Source organism: Ambystoma mexicanum, chromosome 5p (genome assembly GCF_040938575.1).
Source record: "Ambystoma mexicanum isolate Mex_15411 chromosome 5p, UKY_AmexF1_1, whole genome shotgun sequence".
Taxonomy (NCBI): Eukaryota; Metazoa; Chordata; class Amphibia; order Caudata; family Ambystomatidae; genus Ambystoma; species Ambystoma mexicanum.
In genome coordinates this window covers 929,234,534-929,260,531 of record NC_090930.1, presented here as the reverse complement: position 1 = coordinate 929,260,531, position 25,998 = coordinate 929,234,534, and the positions used below count along the sequence as shown (strand labels likewise).

Genomic DNA, 25,998 nt, shown 5'->3' with positions numbered 1-25,998 from the left:
CTACAGCAATAGTAAATGTGATTGAATCTGAAGTTAGAGAGAAGAGGTTTTATGGCGTGGTAGGTAGTATGGATGTGTAGCATGTTGAGTGTGGTGGTGCTAGCAGTAGCGCTGACCATCTGGTGGAGTTTAATGGGCCTATCAAAGACCCCCCGCCCAAGGTTGAAAGCTTTGAGGGAGGTAGCAGGAGCTCAAAGGTAATGGCAATAAATAAGGGTAGGTGGGCAAGGGCATTCCAAATGAGTAGGTAGATAGGTTCAGTATTGCAAGAATTGAGCATGAGATAGCGAAGTGCCATACAGTAATGGATGGTGAAAAGAGAGGTGGAGATCTCATTAGAGAGATCTGGGGAAGTGGAACACTCAACATTCCAGAAAAAAGAAAGAAAATAAAAAAACAGACCTGGCAGCAGCTATCCAGGCAAGTAAAGTGCCCTGAAAATAAGAGGTTGGAGAAAGTAATGAGGCAAGTGGGGTGGTTGACAGTGGTGAAGGCTTCAGAAAGGTCTAGAAGGACACGGATGGATAAGTGTTTGTCATAGTTGGAGATGTCAATCAATGGCTGTTTCTGTGGAGGGATGGGTAAGGAATCCAGACTGGATGAGGTTGCAGAGCCCATTAGCCTCCATCAAGTACCTGGTGTTAATGGGTCACATGAGAGACTGGATGCTAGTTAGATGAGAGCAAATTAGAGGTGCAAAGTCTTTGACAATTTGGGGAGCAAATGACTCTACAGGGGCACTGTGTGGATTGACTGAAAGGCAAATCTGAGCCAGTTCAGTAGTCGAGTTTATGGAGAAGGAACCCCGTAAGGTGAGTCTAAGCGTAGAGAAGATGAGAAGAAGGGAGAGAGACACATAGTATATATATTGATAAAAATATTTTTTACATTGCCAAGTTTAAGTAAATTTAATTGATATCTAATTATTATGGAAATGTAATTAACTTGTTACAGAGTGTGGGAGACCAACCCGGACATAAGGCCTGTATAATCAACGGCCTAGTGTAAGGTCGGTGCAGAAAAATGTGCCCTTTACCCAAAGACGAAAAATCATAGCCAAGCTTTTCAAGGGGGTGGTGGGGTACTACAGGAGCTTTATTCCTACATTTTCCTCACTGGAGGCACCCCAAAAGACAAACATACAAAGTTACACCTCAACCCTGTCGAGGACTAAAAGGATCAAGTGGCCTTTGAAAAGCTGAAAGCTATATTGTGAAATTTCCTGGTACTAGCTATCCTCTACATCAGAAAGGATTTTACTCGTTAAAGAATGACCCAAAGGTAGAATTGGAATGCTTGGTGGATATCCACAGCTTGATATATTAGATAAAAGGCCAGAAATTCAAGCTGGTCATAGATCTGACCCTTTGACATAGGTTGCCCGCAATAGAGACACAAGCACCGTAATCATAAGGTGCTTGGTTCTTAGCCATACAACCTTACACTTTCACCATGGAACATTGAGCCAGGAAGATTAAAGCAAATGTGGATTTTCTATCCATATGCCCACGTAGTTCAAGAGCCGGAAGGGGAAGGGGACTCAGAAGAAGGGGTGGAACATTGTGACATCGTCAGGGTCTAGACCCCATCAGGGGGGACAGGTACCCCTGTAAGCCTGGATAGGGGGCCTACCAGGGAATTTACCAGAGCAATCCTGGCCGAGACATGGGGTGAGGTAGCTGGGATGACCTAGTCTGTACCACGCGTGCACGTGCTGTGTTGAATGAATATGGTCTCCTGTCAATCACGCTATAACTTGCCATTTCAATGCTGGCCCAAGTTTTTTATTTAACTCATTCCAAATTTACCTGAATGCTGCAACGTGTGAAAAGATGCTGGTGTTCCCATGAAGTCCCTGATGCACACGCATTCAAAAAGCCACATGCTGTGCAAAATCAATCATACATACTGCAGCATTTCAAGAACAGAGAGCGAGCACAGATTGTGCCTAGTCCAAAAATGAATTTGGCTGTCATGCGAAAAAAAGGGGTTAGGGGCACAAGTGCTTGCCAAGATTTGCCATATATGTGAAAGCCCACATCAGGGAGAAAGAGGATCTGTTGATTGGACCATGGGGTCAGGTGGGGAGCCAGGCCAATGGAAGAGAGGGTGGTGTAAAAGGAACAGATGGGGGTGTAAAAGACCAGCCCACAAAGAGCAGTGAGCGGTGTATTTGGGTGAGGTCAAGATGAGAAGTGGTGAACCGAGAGACTAGGTGGAAGAAGGATGTTGGAGTGGAGCATTCAAGAGATTGTGGCAGAGATTATTACAGGATAAGTGTTGGTAGTGAGAGAGAGTGGTACCAGATAGTAAGAGTAAGGCTATGACCGCTTGAGTGTTTGACAGGTTGAGAGGCAAGAGGGTGAGAGGGGAGTGGTGAGAGGGGTGGAGTAAATGGGGAGAGAAGAGAGTGCAAGGGGAGGGGAGAGGACAGAACGTAGAGGGGAGAGACGAGAGTTGAGGAGAGGGAAGAAGCAACAGTAGAGGGGAGAAGGAAGGAGAGTGGATAGTGTGACAACATTGAATGGACAGACAAGGGGAGTGGACAGAGATGGAAAATAGCAGTTGAAAGAGAAAAAGAGAGGGTCAATGGTAGCAGAGTAGGAACAGTTAAATCAGCAGCGCAAAAAAGAGCAGGTTCAGATCTCTCTCTCTCTCTCTCTCTCTCTCTCTCTCTCTCTCTCTAATATACTTGTACTTGCCTAGGCTTCTCTTAGAGAGAGAGAGAGAGAGAGAGAGAGAGAGAGAGAGAGAGGAGCTGGCTGATACAAACCTATTATGAGACTAGTTGTCCAGTTGCCCCTTCCGGCATCCAAACCTGCAGGACGTTTGATCTGGGTATGTTTTCCAGAGCAAACGCTTGACTAACTTGTGACCAGGCCAATAGCCTAGCCAAGGCGAGAGGAGAAGGGGTGAAGTGCCACAAAGTAATCCAGAGCCATTGATGGCTCTAACGGAACACATGGCAGCAGGGAGAGCCCCAGTTCCTGTCCCACACCACCCATGTGCCAGGATGCTTGCACACAGGCCATTGTGTCCAGCCCTGCCTCTACCTTCAAATGCTTGCCTGTGTTTTCTTTCATTTGAAGAGACCACCAAGATGCAAGAGAATGGAGAAAAGAAACTTCAAACGTCAAGGTCATCTGCTTACCAGATGTACCAACATCACGGGACAGCAGGGGCAGGTGCATCGCTGAAGAAACCCGAGCAAACCCAGATCAGCGCTGATTCTGCTGAGATGGGCGAGAGAGAACCACTGCAGAGAGCAGCAGCGCTACCAGATGTTCAGGGAAACAGAGCGGGCCATCCGGAAATGTCAGCCGAAACCAGCATACCCAAGCTGACACACTAGACCGACCACCAAGGAATATTGCGACAGACCCAGGCCACCCTATGAATTTGAACATTGCACCTTCCGGCCACCATTACCATTGTTACGCTGAGAAAGTGGTAGGGTTTATTCCAGTATTTAATGCTTTTTTCAAATATGACACCTTCAGGGTGGGGCTTAGTCCCTTCATAAAGACTTCCCCTTCCCAGTACACCTACCAGGAGCAGAGGATAGAACAGGTTTGGCTATCTTGGGGGAAACTGGCCAATCAGGGCAGAGAGAGGAACATTTAAGCAGGGGACAAGAAACAGCAAGTGTGAGTTGTCGTGGTGAGGTCAGAGGAGTAGAAGATGGCAGACCAAGAGACCAGCAAGATGAAGGTTGAAGCGTCAGAGTGTGAAAGAGGTTATTGTAGAAAGATGTGGTATTGGCAAGTGAGTGCAAGGGTACCGCTGAGTTAGTGTGCATGTTTGTGTGGTAGGTGGATAGAGATTAGTGTAAGGAGTGGGTGTGAAGTGAATGTTACTAGAGGAAAGAAGGGGGTTTGTGTAGGGGAGTGAGATGAGGGGTGTAGTCGTGGTAGGAGGAGTAGTAGTAGTTAGTAGGAGGAGTAGTAGTTGTAGTGGGTGGAGTAGTGGTGTAGTGTGGTAGGAGGAATCATAGTAGGAGTAGTCATATAGTAGGAGTCTTTGCAATAGTCGGAGGGGTTGTGGTTTAAGAGGATGAGTGGTATTAGGGTGGGAGAAGAAAAAGAGTTAATGTAATATCAAAGGGTGGAGGCAGGCAGAAGGTGGTGTGAAACATCAGAAGAAAGAGGTTTGGAGGAGAGGAGTTGAGAAGAAGATGAAGTAGGTAGAGTAGAAGGGTCAGGTGACGGTTGGATGTGGGTGGAGCTGGGAAAAAATTACAAAGCAATTGCAAGGCACAGCCCTGTTTCCTGTTAGAACTCTAACGTGTTGAGAAGGAGGAAAGTTAGAAAGTCCCTGAGGGAGTCAGTGAGCCTACATTTAGGGAAAACACCTGTAGGCTAAAATCAAGAGTTGGAACAGTAGGGGTTACCGTTGCTTAGTACTAAACAGGGGTTATGGGCATCTGTGTTTGGGTGAAAATCCCAAGAGAGATGGCCCTAGCACCATTTCCCAAACCTTTTGGCCAGCCAATTCCCCCGGATCTAACAACATTGCCAGTCCTTATATTTTCTGCAAAGAACAGTCCACATTTTTTGTTACATCTATAATGAAAACCCTTACATGGTCTACAAGGTTCGGTGTGTTTCTGTGCCCTCTGGGATACAGTGAATCTCAGTTCGTAATTTGATGTTTGTGTGATATCCATATTTGAGTAGTGGTGATATGCTTTAAGTGAGTAGTCCAGTTGTCAAATGCAGTTTATTACACAGCATAGTGTAGCATAGAGTTATGCTTGTACTTGTCTATGCTTCATGTAATGGCACTTGATCAGCATGTGAAGGAAGATTCCTCATGTGTAGTTATGTGTGATATACATAGAGTTGCTTGTGAAAGACTTGGGGCATGTCTCTTTATTGCCATGTCTGCAAAGATGGCTTCATGTCATTCTCTGTGCTTGTGTTACAGCCTGCTTCACACGCAGTTCCTCCTACTTATTATTGCCCTTTGTTAAGGTGGTGCTTGCACACCTTCCCAATACATCAAGTGTATGAAATACATTTTGAAAATAGCATCCATGTTTACATTTAGATTTTTACTAAATCTAGCTTGATGCTTCTTCAGTCTGCATTGCACGCCTCTCCTTCGTATTCTTTTTTAATAGATTTGCAATGTGCTTTATGCAAGCAAAGCACGTTTATAAAGACAGAACTAAATGTTAGAGGTAAAGATAAGTTCTGCAGCATGTCCACTGGCGAGATAGATGCTCTCTTCCTTGCGCCCCCTGACCTCTTTATGCGGGAGCATCATAATTTGCAAAGCTGTTTGAATGTGGTTCGATTGTCAGGTGATTTGTATTTGCTCAACAGTTTTTCTGCTCAATAAATGGCATCCTTGCTTTTCACGAGATCCTGCAAGTAACAGGGGTTGCCAGACATTTTTTTTCGACCAATTGACTGGACACCAGTAACAGGTGGCAAGTGGTTTAGATCTGACCCAGCTCTGTTTCTGTGTTGTATGTAAGTCGATGAGGGCAATCATATTCAGAAATGCTGAGGATTGAATTGATGTGTGTAGATGGGCTGGTTTCGGCCACTATGGCAAGGAGGCTGGCGTCCATGTCATCTGTAGCAAAGTCTTTGAAGGAGCACCGGGAAATTGAGGTAGGTGTCAGCTGCCCTTGGGGTATCTGGGTTTGACAGATGAGGCTGATGGGGCTGGCTGGATGCATGAACCAACAAGTCTAGATCCATGAATACAGAGTAAGATATGACCAAGTCAAGCAAGCTTCCCTTTGCAACGGTCGAACCTGGGATATGCAATTAAAGCAGCCTCAGGCACTAAAACTTTGGATTAGGTATGGGCCCAGAGTGCATGCATGGTGATAACAGTAACATCTTTCTTTGTTATGGCACTCCCCATACTCTTTTGAATCATTAATCTTTTAATGTACTTTTGTAGCCAGAGCAGTTAACCAAGTCTCTGTTTAAAATAGGTTTCTGTCAGTGAGGAATGTCATTGCTGATGGATCGATAGACAACTTGAAGCAAAAATACAAGGTCAACATGTCTTTATTGTGTACTAAAGTAAACCGGAGACCTCACAGGAGATCACACCTGGCCACTGCTAACTCTTACTACAGGATCACTATATAACACCTCTCCCTTCCTTTTTATACCACCTTTCTTCACTCTTACCCAATCACCTGTCCTCACCTCTAACATCTTCACACCTCTTCTTCTATCACTCCTTACATTTGTCGTCTCTTTGTATAACATACATCTTCTCCTCACCTACCCCAAGTCCGCCCCTTTACCCTTTGCACATCCCATCCATGGCGGACAGACATGGGAATTTCTCTTCCATCCTCTCATGAGTTCAAATGGCACTTCGCCCGTTACAGGATGAGCTGCCGTTCTCAAACCTCTCTTGTACCATATCTTTCCTTCTCTACCTACAGGCTTCAGCCATCCTTACAGTCTCCCTTATACATCTGTTCACCCTTTCCACAGCCCCATTCCACTCGGGATGATAACGTGATGTTATCTCATGCTTTACACCACTCACCCTAATATACTCTTCCATCACTTTTCCGCAAATATGTGTGGCATTATATGTCAAAATAGATTCCGGATATCCTTCGCTTCCAAATATCTCCTACAGAAACCTCACAATTGTCTCAGCACTTGCCTCACAAACAAAGTTTATCTCCAGTCATGGAAATAATAAATCTACCAACACTAAAACATACTTTCCACACCCGTACCAACATCAATCGAACCCAAAATGTCCATCGCCAAAGCTTCCCACACATTCTGAAGGACATCAGAACAAATCATGGTTCTGGCATGCACACACAACTTCTTCCCACTCTTCTCACACTCCATACAGACATCCAACTTTCTTTCTTCCATCCTATCAAGGCCTGTGCACCAAAAATCCACCCTTGGTACTGCTTTTGTTTTTGACACACTAATGTTCCCCATATGTGCTAAATCTATTAACCTCTCACGCAAACCAAACAGAACAACCACTTTCCCAGAGCGGTAAAGTATCTCACTCTCAAAGTTCAACTCATCACAGACTTCCCAATAGGCCCCCACATCACCTACCATCCTATCCTTATGTGACCGTTCAGATTGTAATACTTGCATTGCCTCAACAATGCCCCGATCCTTTTTGACTGCTTCCATCCACACTTCTTACATATAACCCCATCATGAGTCAGAAATAGCTTCCATTTCCTCATTGCCATTTAAGCGCAATAACAGCCAGCAAAACCATTATCTTTTCCTGCAATTGCCTCCACACTAAACGAGTGGAACTGCATCCTGGCTACTCATCCTGCCAAACTTCTTGATCCCCTACTAGGCCCTTTAACTCAAATATTGCCTTTAAGGCACCATGGTCCATGCCCAAAACAAAATCAGAACCCTCACAAACGTTCAAAACTTTTCCACTGCCCAATGACATTCTAATGCGTCTTTCTGAATTACTGAATACCTCTTTTCAGGACCCTTGAGAACATGTGATGCAAGTGTTATGACCTTTTCCTCTCCCCCCTCACACTTCTGAGACAACTCTCCCAGTCCCACATCACTTGCATCAACCGTGATAACAGACTTTGTCTGCGTATTGAACTGGGCTAGCAGAACTGCTACTTTTTTTTCCTACTTTACCTGGTGAAATTTGTTTTGACATCTCCAGTTACATTCAAATTCCAGCTCCTTGCGTAATAGCTTTCTCATATCCATAAATTTCTCAGAAAAATTCTTCACACATTTTTCATAAAATTTCACCATACCCAGAAAGGAACACAGCTCTCTCTTACTCTCTGGTGCTTAAATTTATTTTATGCCATCAAGAAAGGCTCTTTAGGCCACACTCCTTCCTGATGGTCACACTCCTTCATGCCCCAAATACTCAACAACTTGTTTCCTAAAAACATACTTCTTTTCCCCCCTAACACCAGTATATCATCCTGGAGACACAGCACACCATTCATGTCACCAAAGAATCTGTACATTGCCTTTTGGTAAACCAATGAGGCTGAGACAAGTCCAAATGGCATTTGCGCAATTGAAAAACTCCCTCATGTGTTATGAAAGTTGTGAACTTACGTCACTCTGTCTCTAGAACAATCAGATATGCTGATGACAAATCTAGCTTCAGAAACATGCTTCCTTTCCCAATCATGCCTAACTTTTCCCCCATATTAAGTAGAGGGTGTTGTTCCACCACTACACAATTGTTTAGTTGCTGGACGTCAACATTCAAACTAATGTTCCCATTTTCCTTTTTTGCCACAACAATGGGTGACACCCACTCTACAGCATTGGCTCTCGCAATTATTCCGCCATCATGCATTTTTTATTAATTCTGCCTTTACACTTTCTCTCATAGTTAAGGGCACATGGTAAATTCTTGATGCCACCAGAATACTTCCTTCTTTCTCAAAAATGTGATGTACCCTTCCTCTTGATCTTCAAATTCTTTCAGAAAACACTGATGCAAATAATTTCTCTACTGTGTTCCTTTTACTCAACTGCACATGTAATACTTATTCCTTAGTGTTAGGATCCAATTTCATGTGCAAATGTGATTGCTCGCTCCTCCTGACAGAGATGCACCCTTATTTGTTACATACATTTTTACAGATGTTGTTCTGCCCTTGAACTCAGAACTTCCTATGAAATATCCTAAAGGTTTGATGCAGTGCTTATTATAAACTCCACTCTTGACATCAGGAAGCATCAAATATTCCACCTTGCTAAATAAGTAATCCTGAACACCATTCTCTCTATTATTAAAGTCACTGTAGCCCCCAAGTCTGCCATCATCCACAATGATTTCCCATTTACCAAAACGCTAGTCATCGGGCTTTCACAGTCATCATCCACGTCACATCCTATCATATTTACTTTAACAATATCATGGATATGTATTCTCTTAATCTATTGAAATCTTTGACGTTTTTGCAACAGCTGGCAAAATGACCCTACCTTTTGCATTTGTTGCACATCATCCTTTCCTGCTGAACATACGGGAGCGCTAGCTAAGTGATTCTTGCTGCCACACCGATAGCACAGGCGTTCATTGGTGAGTCCACTAGGCCTACTACTACTAGGCTACTACTACTTTCCCTCTGCACATCCCATCCTCGTCACCAATGAAATAAAGACCACAGGAGCATCTCATCGTCTTCAGGTCAGTTTATTCATATCAGGCCCAATTAATACATTGCATGGATGGTGCCCCCACCAACAACCTCTCTCCTCACTCTTCCACTGCTTAACTGTCAATCTAGACTGTTCCTTTACCATCCAGAACACTCACACATCTATCTCTTATTTAAACATACATAACTATTTGCATACCACCCAAACCAACTCAGGATTCCACATTGATGGCTAAAAGAAAACAAAACATAGGGCCTCATTACAATGTTGCCGGTCCACAAACAAGGGTGTCGGTAAGCTCACTGGCAGCCTTGTTTCCAGACCGGAAAACTCTGAGTCTGCCTGCTGTGGCCACTGTGCCCGACAGGTCTGACCTTGCCGGGCGCAGTGACCACGGTAGGCAGACTGGTGATGGAAGCACTGGCACTGTTAGCAACGGTGCTGGCGCTTCCGTGTCCCCACTACCATAGAGTCTCATAGGACTCTATGGGAATAGGGACTTACATTTTTACCGGTGCCTGACTTCCCAGCCGCCAGACTCGTAATGAGCCGGTGGCACCGAGAAGTCGGCTGCCAGTAAATTATTACAGGTCTGGCGGCAACCCACTGGTAGCACCGGCAGGATTACCGCTGGACTTGCAATGAGGCCTATAATCTTCACAGGTCCTTAGCAGTTTCCCTCACCTACTCTAAAATTAAAAGTTCCACAAATCATCCAAAGTAAATAGTCCACAAAACCCTACTCATTTGGAGGTCCATCCCTACACTACTGTAGCAAACAAAATGGCTCTTTATGGCTATTTTGGATGATGTTCTCTTAGTGGTTACTCAGTCTGGATTCTCTCTGTAGTCTTCTCTACTTTCACCCTTACAGACACTCTCCTGAAGTCAGGAATTAGGCTTTCAACCCTCCTTCAGTTCTTCATCTGGTCCTTGGCTCTGGTTCCTTCCCACCCCTCTTTCAGAGACATTGTGGCCATTTGGCTTGTTGGTCAGGTTTCTCCCCACTCCAGACCCTAACATAAGCATACACAATTTATGTGATTTGATAGGTTATTCCTACATACCGGGGGTGTCATTTTTATACTGCGTCTGCTTCTGGACATTCAAACTTTGGTTTCAGTAGGGCCTCTCACTAGACCCAGCTTTCAGGATTCACTGTAAAGGTGTTCTAGTTCTGGTGATCTAGTTCCTCTGAATAAATGCTGCCAGATGTTTGGCAGAGGTCTCATTGGGCCTTCTCCTTGGGCCATTTATTTTGGTTTCTTGCCAGATCTTTCACCAGATCTTTGTAGCAGAATTCTTACAGAGCCTTTTAGTGAGGCTGTCTCTGCAAACTAATTATTATGCCCTGTGTCAGACTTATTTGGTAGCAATCACACTGGGCCTTTTAGCCAGATTATCATTTTAGTTTTCCAGCCAAGTGTTCCACCAGACCTTTGAATCTGAATTTCCAATGTGTTTTCATCAGGCTGACTCTTTAGTTGTGATAGAATTTCTCCTCCCGTCATATGGATCCTTATCAGGCAGACAATATTTGGATGCCCTTGTGCCACGCATTAGTCTCAAAAGTGTCTCACAAGTGGTGACAAGTGGCTTTCCAAGGTTCCTGGCCCTCCAGTTCCCTCCAAGTCAAGAGTGGTAGATCTCCATGTTCTCAGTAGCCACAGTATACAAGGCTCCCTCTGTTGGTCTGTAATTAGCCCTTCAAGAGCGCTGCTGGGATCCAGCATCCTGTAGTCTTCCTGGGTATTCTGCCTTCCCGGTTCTCCTCTTGGTTCTGGGGAGCAGGGACAGACATGAGTATCTCCCTCAGGATCCAAAGATCATCTGTGGTTTTCCATCCACTTTTATCCTTCTTAACTCAGCCTAATCAGGGGTGTTGATTCGTTTTTCTCTATGGGTAGGATCTTCCAATTTATTACCTCATTATCGCCCCCTTTGTCGATTGGTTACCTGTCTGGTGGTCTGATTACCCCTATGAGTGTCAGTGAGGGATTAAAGGTTGGTGTGACAGTCTGCCTCCATCTACAAATTCATTGTCACCATGAACGTGAGACTATGTGGTTCTCGCGTCTCTCCAGTTTCTCGATAGTCCTAATGGATCTCCAAGGTTACTCTCATGCTCTGCAAACAGTTTTCTGTGTCTTTTAATAGATACCACTACTTATTTGTATCAGGTTTCTGTTTCTCAGCTATTGCTCATGTAAGTATTCTGGTAATTAAGCATGAATTCTGCAAACATCGCTGGTTTGCGATTCTGACTGTAACTAATTTCTGCTTTCCCTGGATGTTTGGGGAGTACCACAGGTTTGTCTTCTTACGAAGGCCCTTCTCCCATTCTAGAGGAGGCACTGTGAATGTCCCAAACATTACCCCTTGGCCTGTGATGGGCCCATGACCTCACAACTACGACTGTAACGGTTGTACCTGTGCAAAATGTCAATCCTTGTTATATTATAGCAGTACTTGGTAACATTGGGCTGAAGCTGTACCTATGACAGCTCAGATGAGCTTATCATGGCTCTTCATGGTGATGGCGTCCTATCTGAGGATATTTTCATTGGTACATGTACCTATCATTTCCTTACCCTCTGCCCCTTCCCTTTGTGTCCCTTTCCTCCTGTGCTATTCAATGCTGGAACCTTTCTCTCCTTTCGGTGTTCCTTCAACTTTGTCTACTCTTTTTGTCATTCCTCACTGTCACACTTCTTTCTGTGTCCCTGTAATGCTTCCCTGCACTACTCCCCCAGCAGCCTTCTCTATATCCGCCCTTCCAGTGCTACCTACCTTGATTTCTTTTTAACGTTTTTTTCACTGTGCCCTGCCCGATAGAATACTTCAGTCTGCAGCCTTCTTTCTGCACCCCCCAAAACAGATAAGCCTTTCTCTATACATGAGAACAAGTAGGGGCTTTGTCAATGTTTATTGACTATGAATGGACGTGGTACAAACATAATAGAGTTATAGAGGCATTAAGGATGCCAGAAGTGAGGGTAAATGGTATGTTGAATTCTATCCTTTAAAAACAGTTGGAGAAAAGGACTGAATGAAGCATATTATTAATATTAGCACTAAAAGCTACATTAACCTACTTGGGGTAACAACACAGGATTAGTAAGTACATTAGTATTATTAATACTCAATCCTACCTACCATGCATTTAAATAAGCTTCAGGGTCATGACTGCCATTCAAATGCTTAAAGAAATCTTTTGTCATTGACATAGGCCTCTGTCGCAGAGAATGAAGAGATCATTCAGGAGCTGGAGGAAGAGAAGCAAAACCGTTTGGCTGCAGAAAAGGAAATGGCTGATCTCCAGGTAGGTCATTGGAGGGAGGCGGGTGATGGGATGGACGCAGGTATATGGATGGCTCAAGAATTAAAGCGCTTTTACTTCCTGCCATTGGTTGTGTAGCAATGCTATTATCTTTGTCAGTTGTTAAAAAAGAAAACCTATTCATTTAAAAAAAAGATATTTGCACAGCCATTTCTGTTCCAATGCGCACTTTGCCCTATAAAGTTCAGCAGGTAGTTTTTCTGGTAGGAAATGCCTTAAACAGCAACTGCTGAAACCTGAAAGTTTAAATTTGTTCAGTGTCCACAGAGATTCCCACTGCACCTCTTTTCCATCCTATGATGCATTCTACTCAGTGTGTCTTCTTTCTGCATTCACTTGCAATTTTCCACCAGGTCAGGGTCCCTAAAGTTCATGACAAGCACGCTACCCTTGCTACCACTACCCGTCCAGTAAAGCATCCTAACGTTGGTGCCACTATCTGTCAATTGAAGCACCATACTCTTGGTGCCACTTTTGTCCAAGTCAATTAAATGTGACAAAGGATCAAAAGAACCCATGCGATAGAAGTATGATATAGTGCAAGTCCTTTTTTCTCACGGAATTGGATCAGGTTGGATGAACGCCATATGGGTGTAGGGTTCCAGCTAAAACACAAAAGGGATACCTTTACTAATGGGGCCAGTTGTAGGAGGAGCTGAACTGTAAACTATTGTTCTCCTTTGATTCCCTGCCTTGGGAAATCATCTGCCAAGAACATGCATTATTACTGAGGTTGGCAGGTGACAAGACATTCCAAACTAAAGAGAAAACAGTCACTTCTTGAATCCTTACCATAGGATACAGTCTCAGGGTTACCACGCCTGGTCGATTAATAAACTCACAACTTAAAGCCCCATGCATGTAGCCCCACAACTCTCTTCTTGTCAACCACCAAGATGTATCCTTGGCCTCAAACCAAGGGACCCTATCTCTTCAGCCATGTCAAGTTCAAGACCCTCTGCATCGTCCACAAGGCATTCTGGTGCTGGGGCCCGCACTACATCCAACTCTCCCTTCCAAAATACCTTCCTCCTCATGCCTTTCGCTCAGCTACTTTAAACTCCCTGAGGGTTAGACACTTCACCAGTCAGAGAGTAGGTGGTAGATCTCTTCCTTCTGCAGGTGCCTCCCTCTGGAATGTCCTCCCTGCCCCTCTCAAATTTGAGCCGGACCACCTGAAGTTCCAGAAGATGCTCAACACCTTCCTTTCCTCCTCTGCTTTCTCTCTCTCTCTCCCTTTTGACCTACCTGTTTGCTGCACCGATCAGTTGCTTGGCTACCCCCAGAGTCTCACTGGGTACCAGGCTCCTCCATGATCAGTCTTCCCTGCGCTACCTCTAGGCCTACCTTGCACTTAGGGTTTGTAACTGTAACCTCTATAGCCCCCTGCCTCCTTGCACTTACCCAGAGCTGCGCTGCCCTGGCTGCACTCACTATGAACAATGCTGCCATTATTTCACTTCCCTAATTCCCCCTTCTGGCTCTTTCCTCTCTCCCTTCCCCCTGAACTTTTACACTGTCACACTTGCACAAACTGAATGACACAAGAGGCCACATTACGAGGTGGGAGGTAAGGGATTACCGGCACCGGTAAGGGCACCGGTGCCGGTAATCCCTTACCGCCCTACTACGAGTTCCCTTTGCGGGTCCTCCCTTAACGCCTGGTTTTTCCAGGCATTGAGGACAGGATCCGCAAAGGGACTCTGGAGCTAATAACGGTACCGTAATTTGGGGTACCGTTATTAGCGCCTTCCCCATTCCCATTGAGCCCTATGGGGGCTCAAATGGGAATGGGGAAGGGCCCTGGTGAATGGGGAATTACCGGTCCCGCCAACCTTGGAAAGGACCGGTAATTGCTCCATTCACCAGGGCGGAGTCGGTAGGGTTTTGGAGGCAGCCATGGAGCTAATAGCTCCATGGCTGCCTCCAACCTCGTAATGAGGCCCACGGTCTAGTAAGATAGTTTGTGTTGTCCTCCCTCGGTCTCACCCCCCCTTGTCTTTTTGCGCCTAGAAACACTTGTGTACAGGCGAGTTATAAATGACATATATCATATCATATCACTACAAGTATTTCTTACCCCTTTGCTTGGGATAAAGACGTATAGATATTCTCCTATCTAGATCCGGTTAGCCATGCTGTACTGATGGCAATACCTTTTAACACACTCCTACCATAGAGTATTTCCTCCTCAACCCTTGTTGAAAATATTCTCACCCTCTAGCCCTGGGTCACCTTCCTAGGCAAACAATGATAGTTTGACATCCTCCTACCAGCAAGTACTATATTCCTGCCTTGCTTAGGGTACATGTTTGGCATTGATATTCTGACCATCTAACCGCGGGTTGTCCCCCTGGCCAAAGCTTTTAGCCATGAACACGTTCTCCAATTCCTCCATCCCTGTCTCTTGATCCTGCCAGATTTTGGAATATCGCAATCATCATATGGTTCTGCTATAAACTAATATCTGATAGCTAGCCATCCAGATTTCCTTAGTCCTCAGTCTTGCTCTAGTCTATGAAAGTGTCTGATGTATAGCACTCAGCAAGCTTCTAGAACTTTTTCCTTCTCTGGGTCTGGTCTACATTTCAGATTCCTTCTGTCATCGTCCTGCCTTCAGGTTGGCAATTGTCTGACACCCTCCCTGCCTCCAACCTGGGATTTTATTGTATTTATGATTGTTTTGGGAAGCCCATAAGGTTGCTGATTGAAGTTCTTCTTTTCCCTCCCCCTCCCACCTTGTGATGTATTTTCCTTAATTTCCTATCCACTTTTTCAGGTATTAGGGCTTCCCTCCTTTGCTTTCCTAGTTGGTCATAGTCATTTCCTCCACTTTCGTGATTGGACCTAATTATTCTTTGCTGAGTGGTCGGGGAGGCTTTAAAGCTGCAGTATGCCACTTTTGGGTCAGGCCAGTGTGCTTGTACTGCTATGCTGCTCTGCGGTTTAGCATAAGGTGCTTGTTCTGATCCGTACCACACTGAGCTGTCAGTCAGTTAAGGTTTTGCATTTTCCATCCACAATCCACTTTCCTGCCTTGTATGTGGATCGAAGGTGGAATTTGTATTGGTTGTACAAGCACTTGTTGCTTGCTCCTTGCATATTTCCATCCTCCTATGGGAAAACCTAGATGAACACAGGATGGCTGCACTCACTTTTGTTTTTGGGAGTGAGGTTTCTCTGAGCGTTTTGATCCCAGCATTGGGATCTACTTGTTTCTTGATAGGGGGAAAGATGGGCAATCGGAAGCCCCAGTGTCTCATAGAGGATCACTGATCTAATGCTCTTAACCAAATGATAAGTAGACTGTTAAGAGTCCGCCCCTATCACTAGGATGCTGCGGTAGGCCAGAAGAAGGACACAGACTCTGGTCGTACGTTTCATTGGGTACGTATTAAAGAATATTAATAAAGCCTATCTATCCCTATTCTACCGGGCGTCCCTACCTAACAAAACTAGCTAAGGTGCTTGTCAGTCATTCGTGATAGTCCATAAATGATAAATGTCCACAGTCCAACTCTAACCTATCTGACCCTACCACTATGCTTAACAACTCAAAGCATTGGGAATGTTACCATTCTGAAAGTTGATGGTTTATGGCTTAGACACTTCTCAATAGATAATCTTCAGGTCATCTCTAGTGTTCACTTTAATTAGTTTGTACAGTTCATTAATTACTGCTGTAGTCTTTTGTTTCTTATCTTTTTTCTTCTATACAGGGAATCCTTATATCTCCCTGTGAGGGCTTCATCCAACAATTATCTTTTCCTTATGGGCTATTTCTTAGTTTCCTAAGTAGTTCATACGTTTTGATTTCCATTTTCTCTTCTTCTGAATATCTTTTCACAAAGTCCATCTTATTCTAAAGTTTCTCCTTTATGTCTGTATCTGTTATTTTACATAGGCCTTTTTGGTACAAATCATTACTCATTGGATCCTTTCCAAAATATATGTTTCTCCTCTTCTCTTTGCACTGGCTGTACAATGCTTCCTTCTCAACTGAGATAAGTATAAGTGTTTAAACAATGGTCCTCATTACAGGTCCAGCGGTAACCACGCCAGTAAAACCGGCAGGTAGCCACCAGATCCATAAACGGTTACCGGCACCTGACTTGCCGGTAACACCAGGGGATTACAAACCTGGCGGCCGGTAAGTCAGGCACCAGTAAAATGTTGTTGCCCATTACGATAGAGTCCCATAGGACTCTATGAGAATTGGGACCACGGAAACACAGACACCGGTAATAACGAGGCCGGTGCTTCCGTGAAACTCTGTGGGCAGGTGCCGGACTGCCTGGCAAAGTAGTACTTTGACGGTCCAGAAACAATGGTGCTGGTGAGTTTCCGGACTGGTAAGGTTAAAATGATGCCCAATGACTCTCATTCCCTTTTGTTATGTTTTGTCTCACTTGACTGTGATAAGTATGAGCATTCAAGTAGTGATTCTCATTCACTTTTTTTACGTTTTCTCCCTCTTGATTGTGACGAGAATGAGTAGTTCAGTAATGATTCTCCCATGCTTCACTGGGTCTCATGTTACCCCCATTACCTTTAGTGCTTGGAGTTAACGTCACCAGGGTTCTTGTTTGGCGAGGATCGGCTTCCTTTCCTTGTGGTCTGGCGTCTCGGTTCTTCTTGTCTGCTTCTTCTTTTGTTTGTGGTGGTTGATGTTCCAGTTTCCCCAGCATCGACTTTAGTGGGCCGTGGTAGAATGGTTTCAGCATCGTTATGCGGACCTCTGGTCCACTGGGACTCTCTGCGGTGGCGCCACCAATCTCAGTTTCCTTCTCATCCTTTGCCTCAGCATGCCATCCATCTGACTTTAGCTCGTCTGACCTTCTTGCTATGGACAGTTGCACATCTGTCAGCATTCAGTTTCCTCTGACTGGAAGACACTGTGCATCTTGCTTCTGCTGCTCAACGGAGCCAGTGTGTGTGAGACTTTGGAATTGGCAAGCTCTCTGTTTATTTCCCCATGCTTATCCCCTTGATAGGTTGACATCGATGTGAACATTCCCCTGCCCAAATAGCTATTCCATCTCTTTCTGTTGTGAACTCTCTTCTCCTTCACATGTCTTCTTCCTCGTCCCAGTAGGATTGAACATTAAAAGGAGGTTTTCCATTTCATGTTGGAAATAACACATACTGACCTTCTCTTCATATAGATTGGTATCGGGAAGGTTAAACAATTATATTTTGGCAGGTACTCTAGAGAGTTCCTCTTGCGAACGGGAGTCCATTTCCCCAAAGGGGAGTCTCTCTTGGTGAAGTCCCACTTTCCTCTACCCCTAGGGAGGGTATTGCAGAGTAGACTCACCTCCCTAAGCTCATAGGGGAGGCTCCCCTTTGCGGAAAAGGGACGAATTCCTGCAATTCGTCACAATGCTGTGAGGGGTCTGAAATGAGAGGCGGACACAAAGTTGGAATTTTAACATTGTCAGACATTTCGTTAAACAGAAATGGGTTGGAAAACGCCTGTCTAGCCGTATCCTAAGAAGAGTTTCCCTACCTAGGAAACTAAAACTAATGATCAGTCTGTGTTAGTAACTTAGAAACTGTCCTTATGTCAAAACATTCTAATCTGACCCTCACACAAGAAACAAACAACTAAGGGTGCAAGGACAATGTCTCTGACTTAATGTTCAGTAAAAAGTGTACATACAAATAAAAAGATAAATTCAACAACGGTGTTCTCCAAGGAGAAATCTTTGAATCCAGAGTGTGGTTCACTTCACCTGGATTTGTTAGTAGGATGGCAAAAGTGTTTCTTTTGAACAACAGTTTCCTTTAGCCAACAGTTTTTTTGGGTCTTTATGCAGGATTCAAAGAACACATTCAACGATTCCTTTCGTTTCTTTGTGCTGGATTCACAAAGTTCTTATAACCTTGAAGGATTAGCTGGTGTATGTCTCTACCTGAAATCCTGTTATGAGCTTTTTATATCTCCTGGTTACTCTGCTGCCAGGTATCTTCCCAAAATATGAGTCTTTTTACAACTTCAAGTGCCTGATGTATTTGTCCACCAGGACTTCTTCCATGTGCTTCTCAGATCTCCTGGTATACTTCCCTGCCGGATATCTAGCCACACTCTTAGACTTTCTTTTACAACTTTGGTGGATTGCCTACTATACTCCTCTGCCAGGAATCCTCTTCTGGAACCTTCAGATCCCGTGATATACTCCCCTGCCAGGTATCTTCCTACAGTTTTAAACTTTCCTTTGCAGTTTTCGTGGCTTGCCTGGTATACTTCTCTGCCAGGAATCCTCTTAAGGGTTCCTTCGAGCCACCGGTGTACTTTCTTGCCAAGTATCTTCCAAAAATGTTAGCGTTCTTATACAGTGTCAAATTTCTGGTGTATTCGGCTGCTAGGACCTCTTTCGTGGACTTCTTTTAGGAATGTTTTAGATCCCCTGGCTTACTACCGTGCTAGGTATCTTGCCATAATGTTATACTCTTTATACAACTTTGATGGACTGCCTGGTGTATTCCTTTGCCAGGAATGCTTCTGTGGGTTTTACAGATCCCCTGCCAAGTATCTTCCCACAAATGTCAGTTGCCTGGTTTATTCCCTTTTCCAGGACTTCTTATTGGTTTTACTGTCCTTTTCAATATGTTAAAGCAGCATCTACTTTGTTGTGTTCAATTTATTGTCTTAGGGTAACACTTGCTTCAGCTTTTCCCCCACATTGGCATCTCATGCATATGCATTTGTTCGGGATGTGTTGCTGCACTTTATCATGACGGTATTCAAACATTCTTCTTATTGTTTATTGAGTTAACAATGAGTTTTGTCTGTATTTAAACCACTTTTGAACATTGTCCATATTAGCAATCTCACACAGTTAATTCACTGGATTGCATGCATGTCGGTATGCCCGGGGTCCCTAATGACTCTGGCCAGACTCACCAGTAGTTCACAGCGTCTATGACTTATGATGTGCCTCTGCAGTGAAGCTTCCTCCATGGGTCGCCGTCTTACACGTTGAGGACGCACCCCGAGCATTCCTGCAGCTCTGCCTTCACTCGCCGGCTTCCTTCTGCTGCTTGGACCTGAGAATGCTGTCTCCTGGCACGACCGTACCTCCAGGATCTTTGCTGCAGCTCCCAGTGCTACCACGGTCTTTCAGGTGGGTCTGCTGCACCTCTCCCTACTTCAAGCCACGCCAGTATGTGTGACTGGCATTCGCTCACTGCCGCTTGGATCTAAACGTTCTTTCTCTGTCTGTCTGTCCTTTCTCTGTCTGCATTCTCCTGCACAGTTCTTTCCCATTCTGTCTGATTGTGCAGTGCATGTGCCATTTTTAAATGTCCCGCGCACCATAGGTTCTACAAAACAACTAGTCTGCTCGCTAGGTTCTTGGTTTCTCTTAGTTTGCATCAACTCCTCTCTTCTCTCTTCTTCTCAGTACTTGAGGCTTTATGAGAACTGAAGTCCACAGATGTTGTTGGATTTCTAAAATGAAGTTTTCAAAAGTTTCATAGAGAGGCAGATAAAAACAGGAGATGTTATATGTGTATTGTGATTGAGGTGAAAAGGGAATCTTGCCTAGACTGACATAAAGGAGTTTTTTTTCAATAAGGGGATCATGGGATGACAACAGGCCATCAAGAACCTGGGTATTATAGGGTCTTTATTAGGAAAGAGGGAGGAATACAGCATCTCACCCAGTGGGATCACCACTTCCACTGGACAGCTGTCTCCTCCAAGGTTATCCTGCCCCATATAACCACTCCCAGGGTCAGGGTCAGATAGCGACTGCTGTCCCCTAACCACATGGGAGGAGGTCACTGCCGGGGAATCAGTGATGACTCCATTGGATTCATCACAATCCCCAGTGTTTATGGGCATGCTGAGGAGACCTGGTGGAATCCTAAGGTTAATGCCTCCAGATAGCTCTTTATGCAGCTTGTTGGCTTCCGCAGTCCCTAAAACCCTCGCCTTAAGTAGGAGCATTCAATGTGATCTGGTCACACACCCTCCCATTACCACTTACTGTCAAGTCAAGGACCCTGGTGCCCCTTCCTTTCTAGTCAAGGGCCCTACCCATGTTGCACCACCCACTTCAGGTCAGGCCTGCTATCATTGGTGCCACTGCTCTTTGAGTCAAGCATGCTACCATTGGATCCACCTACCTTCATGTTTTCATACAAAGGAATTTTCTACACAGTTCAGGATCACTTTATTATACATAGTTTCATCCTTTGGCCTTTCAACTACATTTGACAATGGGTAAAGTTTTAGGTCTGTCTTGTTCCTCGAAAATGTAGTAGCAGGCATTTTGAAAAACATTATACGGGTGGCTGTATGGTGGCTGTAGGGATGCCAGAGACAAGGGAGTGTCTTGTTGCCAAAGTGTAGCAGCTTAGCTGGGATCTGGAGCTTCCAATACTTGTATATCTATATGTGAAGTCAAAAAGAAAACATGCCACCAAGAAAGATGTAGAGACCTTGGGATCAGGTTCAAGAGTTGTATTTAGGACTTGATTACACAGTGGGCCAACTGAAAGTAAACGGGTATTCTCAAACACAAAATACAAAGGGTCATAATGGCTCTCTTTAATTCCCACTGTGTGTCCTCTCTAACTCTGAGGGGCTGCACAATGTCTTTCCCAGTTCCTTTAAGGTCTCAGGCCTACCCGAAAAAGTAGAAGTCTTTAAGTCTTTTCCGATCATGAAGGCTTTCTCCAACCTCGTGGACAAGTTACAGTCTGTCAGTTTGGTTGAGGGATTGGTTGCTTTATTGCAGCAACTGGGCGGATGCATCATATCTAGGGACCTGAACCACAAGTCTAGTGCAAAGCCTTGCCAATACCATGCCAGTAAGAGGGGTGTTCGTGGTGACAGCCAGGGAGAGGTGAAGCATTAGGCTGTTGGGTCTGTTCTTCCCTGGTCCTATCCTGATTCTTCCTCTGCCTGGCCATGCACTGTCCTTCCTGACCCCCTGGCATTCCTCGTGTCATTGAGTGCCAACCTGGCCCACTGGAGCCTTCCTACTTTTACTGTCTATATGCTGATCTTGCTCCAGCTCTCCTTGACTAGCTGGTGCCACATTCACAAACTACATACTACTTCCATTACTACCTTCTTTACCACCTTCAGATGGTGTTACTTACTGGCTCTAATTGAGTCTTTCCTCCTATTTTTCTCTCCACAACTCCTCAGTAAACCCTGTTTTACCTCTCAAGCTCTTGCACCTTCCTTGGCCACATCAGGTCACATTTGGATCATTCCGCTTGATATCACTCCTCCTCCTCATCACAAGCAGTTTGTGACATAGTCCCCTCTTCCTCGTCAGTTGCAATCTCCACTTGATATAATCACCTCCCCATCTTCTGATACCATCACTCTCTACTCTAGTAAATGCTCCCTTCTTGCTACCACCATCTCCTGATGCAACCACCTCCTCCTTACTGATGTCAACACTGTAGGGGAGGCATGGTATCACAAGTATGACACTGCCTACTTGAAAAGGTTGGAGCTGGAGAAACTCCTCCTCTGCCCTATAACTAGGATGGGAGTAGTCTCTACCATCAAATGATAAACAAAACAGTCCTAGTGGAGTCTGTCAAATCAGAATAGTCTGTGCTGGCAAAACCACATGCCTGCCCTGTCTCTTGTACAAAAAGTGTAAAAAGGAGAAATGTATGCAAAGGAAAAATCAGTGTTCAAAAGAATAAATGTGGTTAAACCAGCTCTCCTCCCCACAGACCTCACGGAATAAGACTGTCCCTGTAGGCAGGATGACACACTCTGGCTCGGTTTCCAACACTATAAGCAGTTTCAAAATGTGTGTTGAGGCCTGCCTGGCCTTCCACGTTCGAGTCTCTTTTCTTGACTTTCAAAATGATACTTCAACACAAAGTTCGCAAAAGTCCCCCTCTGTCGGGCACATACCTTTCAGCACACAGTTCACGTAGGTTCCTCTCTTTCAGGCTCAGACCTCTCATGACAAAGTTCAACACAAATTTGCAAGGGGGCTCCCTTCCCCAAGCTTATTATACTTCGGGTCTCCCACAGTCGGGCTCAGACCACTCTCAGATGTCGAATACTTTCGAATGTGCATGGCTTTCTTTACAGACCACTGCAGGACAATGTCACCTCGAAGTTAACATTTACTCTTGCTTAATTCACTGTTGCTGTTCATTCGCTTTATCGCTTCAAACAATGTACCTTTCACAGAGACTTTTGAGTGGGCTACTTCCTTTTGCTGGCCCACTCATTTACTTAGTATTGCTGATCTTACAGCTGTTCTTACTTCAAAGTTCATTCACAGGTCTGCCTTGCTTCGCATCTCATCCACATGCATGCAGCCTTCACTTGCAATAAAATCTTGCTACTTCATTTGCTTTAACACACACTGGTCTCTCAGGTTGCTTGCCAACTCACTGGCTGTGTGCGTCTCTTTCTTGTTTTGCTATTTCCAATTCACGAGTCAAGGTTAGTACCACAGACTTGGCCTCGCCTCCCCAACTCTGCCGTTCACCCGGGAGGGTCGCTGGCATCCTTGAAACACAATTCAGTCTTTTTGTTTGTAGGATCTGGCCTTCTCCACATGTCTTTCACAGCTTGTCGGAGGCAGCGACCTCCAGTAGAGAACTCTCAGGGTTTTCGACTCGCTGCTCTCGCTTGGTGCGTTGCTCGACTCAGTAGGCATGCCTTTGTCCCAGAAATTCTGCACGTACTCGTGTTCCACCTTGCTCAGAGTGTGTCTTAAGGTGTTGCCTTTTATTCATGCGAGGAGAGCTAATTGGTATTAGTTGTATGCACTTAGAGTAAAGTGCATGACTTTGCCTGACCCCATTAATGGGACATGTCCAGTACGATGTGAGCGAGTTAGTTTGGTTGGGTCAGATAAACAAAAGAGGGGGGAATACTGTGTCTCACCATTGGTTACCTCAGTCCCACTCCCCAAAGACCCCTCGCCCAGGTGATCCTCCTGCACTGGTCCACCCCCAGGAACTGGATCCAAAAGCGATGTCTGTGTCCTGGCCACTGGGATGACAAGTCCCAGAGGGACTAGCAGGTGAGACACCCTTTGGTTTCTCACAACACCTACTGTCCTAAATTCCTTCTCAGCAATGCTGCAACCTCTTTTCAGCAGATATGCCTCTTTCCAAGTACCACCACCTCCTACTATCACTGTCACCTCCTTCCTGATACCAACACCTCCTGCTGTCACCTCCACCTCTTCATTGACTCCGCCAACTCCTTTTATGATCACCTCCACCTCCTGACAGCATAATTTCCTTTTACCGCCTCCGCCTCATTACTGACAATTCCACCTCGTCTTATTATCACCTTCTCTTTTACTGTAGTAGTAAACACCTCTTTTTGCCCTTTAGCTCCAACTTTCTTGATTCCTTTAATTATAACCACCACCTCCTTAACCCTAACTGTAACCACCTACTTATCTGAAACCAACTTCTCCTCTCCAGCGTTGTCAGGTCTCAATGCTCCTCCAGGTACTGTCTAGTCTATAGCCTTCTCCAAATGTGAGACGCCTGCTCCCACATCCCACTATCAGATTGGATTGTTTTGCTTAATTTGGCTCCTTTTGTTCCTGGGTGCCGCACTGTATTTTTGCCACCTCCGGGTTTTTGCCCCCCCACGTCCCACTGTAATTTTGCTCCTTGGTGCCAATTGAAATGTGTGCTCGATCTTGATTTTGCGCCTGATGCCCAATATAATTGGCATGACTGGCTCCTAGCTATCACACCTTGACCTCATAGCATATTGAGTTCTTCCTACAGCTCTCACAGGACTCTGCCCATTCTGCAATACCTACTTTGAACTCTCCTCTGGAACTGCTGTCACCCAAGCTCTTCATGGCTACAACTCCTCCCTGTACTCCTCCACTGTGATCCAGGACCATCTATGGACACTGTCCACTGGCAGGGATACCGGCCCAAACCAGAGTGCCTCAGGTATTCTCCTCACATGTACCACCTTTCCCAAAGGACACCCCTATCGAACAGACATCTGGCCACACCAGACATATAATCCATGTGCCCACCTGGCCCTTTTTAACCACCCTGCAATAATATTCTGAACCTCTATGCTCAAGCACACTGTATGGGATGTCAATTCACCAAAATGCCAAGAGTAGTAGAAGTGGTATCACACACCCAATGACATCACAGGAATTGATGTCATATGAACGTTGACCCTGATGACATCACATGAAATAACATCACAGGATATTAAACCCGAATGTCATCACCTGAAGTGACTTACGAGTGTAAAAATCATACAAAAGCTTGCATTGCGTAAAATACCAAACCGACAATAAAGCAGACATAATCCCGTCTAAGGTATTAACTGCATTTTAACAAGGCTGCTACTTTAATAGGACATAGAGCGGGGACATCTTGTGACAGGTGTAAATCCAGTAGAACCCCAACATAGAGCAGGTGCACTGCCGTGCATATGCCACTACGGCCTCATATGGCCATTTACTGCCAACATAAACCAATTATTGCTGCACATGTGAAATTTAGTAATCATATGCCAAGTAAAGCCCCACATTTGCAGGTGCTGACATAATACAGTACTGCTAATGTAGCCTCTATTTTCGGATACTGCCACCTCATGTCTGATATAGTTTTAACACCTAGGTATAGCTACAATATGTAAGTTACAGCTTTAAAATTAAGTTGCTCCTTTCATATGCTAAGTGTCTCCTCCAATGTCGACTAATGCCACTCATTGTCAGTTAATGCCTCATACATACGCTACCGGATAAAGTCAGAGGAATAGCCAATTGGCTCACAGCCTTACACACTTTATTACATAACAAAGAACCCTTTATTCATTATTTTTATCACATTAAGGCCCTAATTATAGGTTTTCTGGTATCCTGCTGGTAATTCTGGCAGGATAGTGGCAAACTGACCTACAGTAAATCCCTTTCCCTTTAACACCTTAGCCACATCCTACCCAGGAGCCTATTCAGAAGTTCTATAGGACTCCATGGAGGGGAATGTCAGTATTTCTGGTACTACTAGTACGATGCTGGAAATACCAGCAGTTTCTTTGCCAGTGGGGGTCTGATTTACCTCACGCTCTTGGCCAGAGGTGAATCAGTGACCCCCACCGGCAAACTTGTAGTTTGGTGGGGTGGGAAAAGTGCTGGTCATGGAATTACAAGCACTTTTAACTGCACTTTTCCCACACCACCAAACCTATAATGACCCTTAATGTCAAGTTTCTAGAGACAAAATCCATCCATCAAATTTTACTTTAAATTTCATTAAAAACAAACTTAAATGGAATCTGTCACTCAATGCGTTCCGAATCATACATGGATTATCAACAGGAGGACCAAGAGGCTGACCCTAGAGTGTTGTACTCATATATGGCGCTTACCATATATGCCATTGACCATTGTGAGAAACCTGAAGGTTTCTCAACCGCTAGTCCCCAGAGATCTGTCATCCAGGTGGCCAGGACACAGCCATCGCTATTGGATCCAGTTCCTGGGGTGGACCAGTGTGGGAGGATCACCTAGATTTGGGGTCCTT

The 25,998-nt window shown here is 44.9% G+C and overlaps 1 protein-coding gene across 3 annotated transcripts in view; it reads left to right on the top strand.

The window, feature by feature from the left end:
* FYCO1 (FYVE and coiled-coil domain autophagy adaptor 1) overlaps positions 1-25,998 on the top strand; it is a 1,135,599-nt gene that overhangs the window by 531,355 nt on the left and 578,246 nt on the right. For all 3 annotated transcript variants that reach the window (XM_069613367.1, XM_069613366.1, XM_069613365.1), the window contains exon 10: positions 12,367-12,459. In XM_069613367.1, the coding sequence (XP_069469468.1) occupies positions 12,367-12,459 (93 nt within the window). The remainder of the gene's footprint in view (positions 1-12,366; positions 12,460-25,998) is intronic.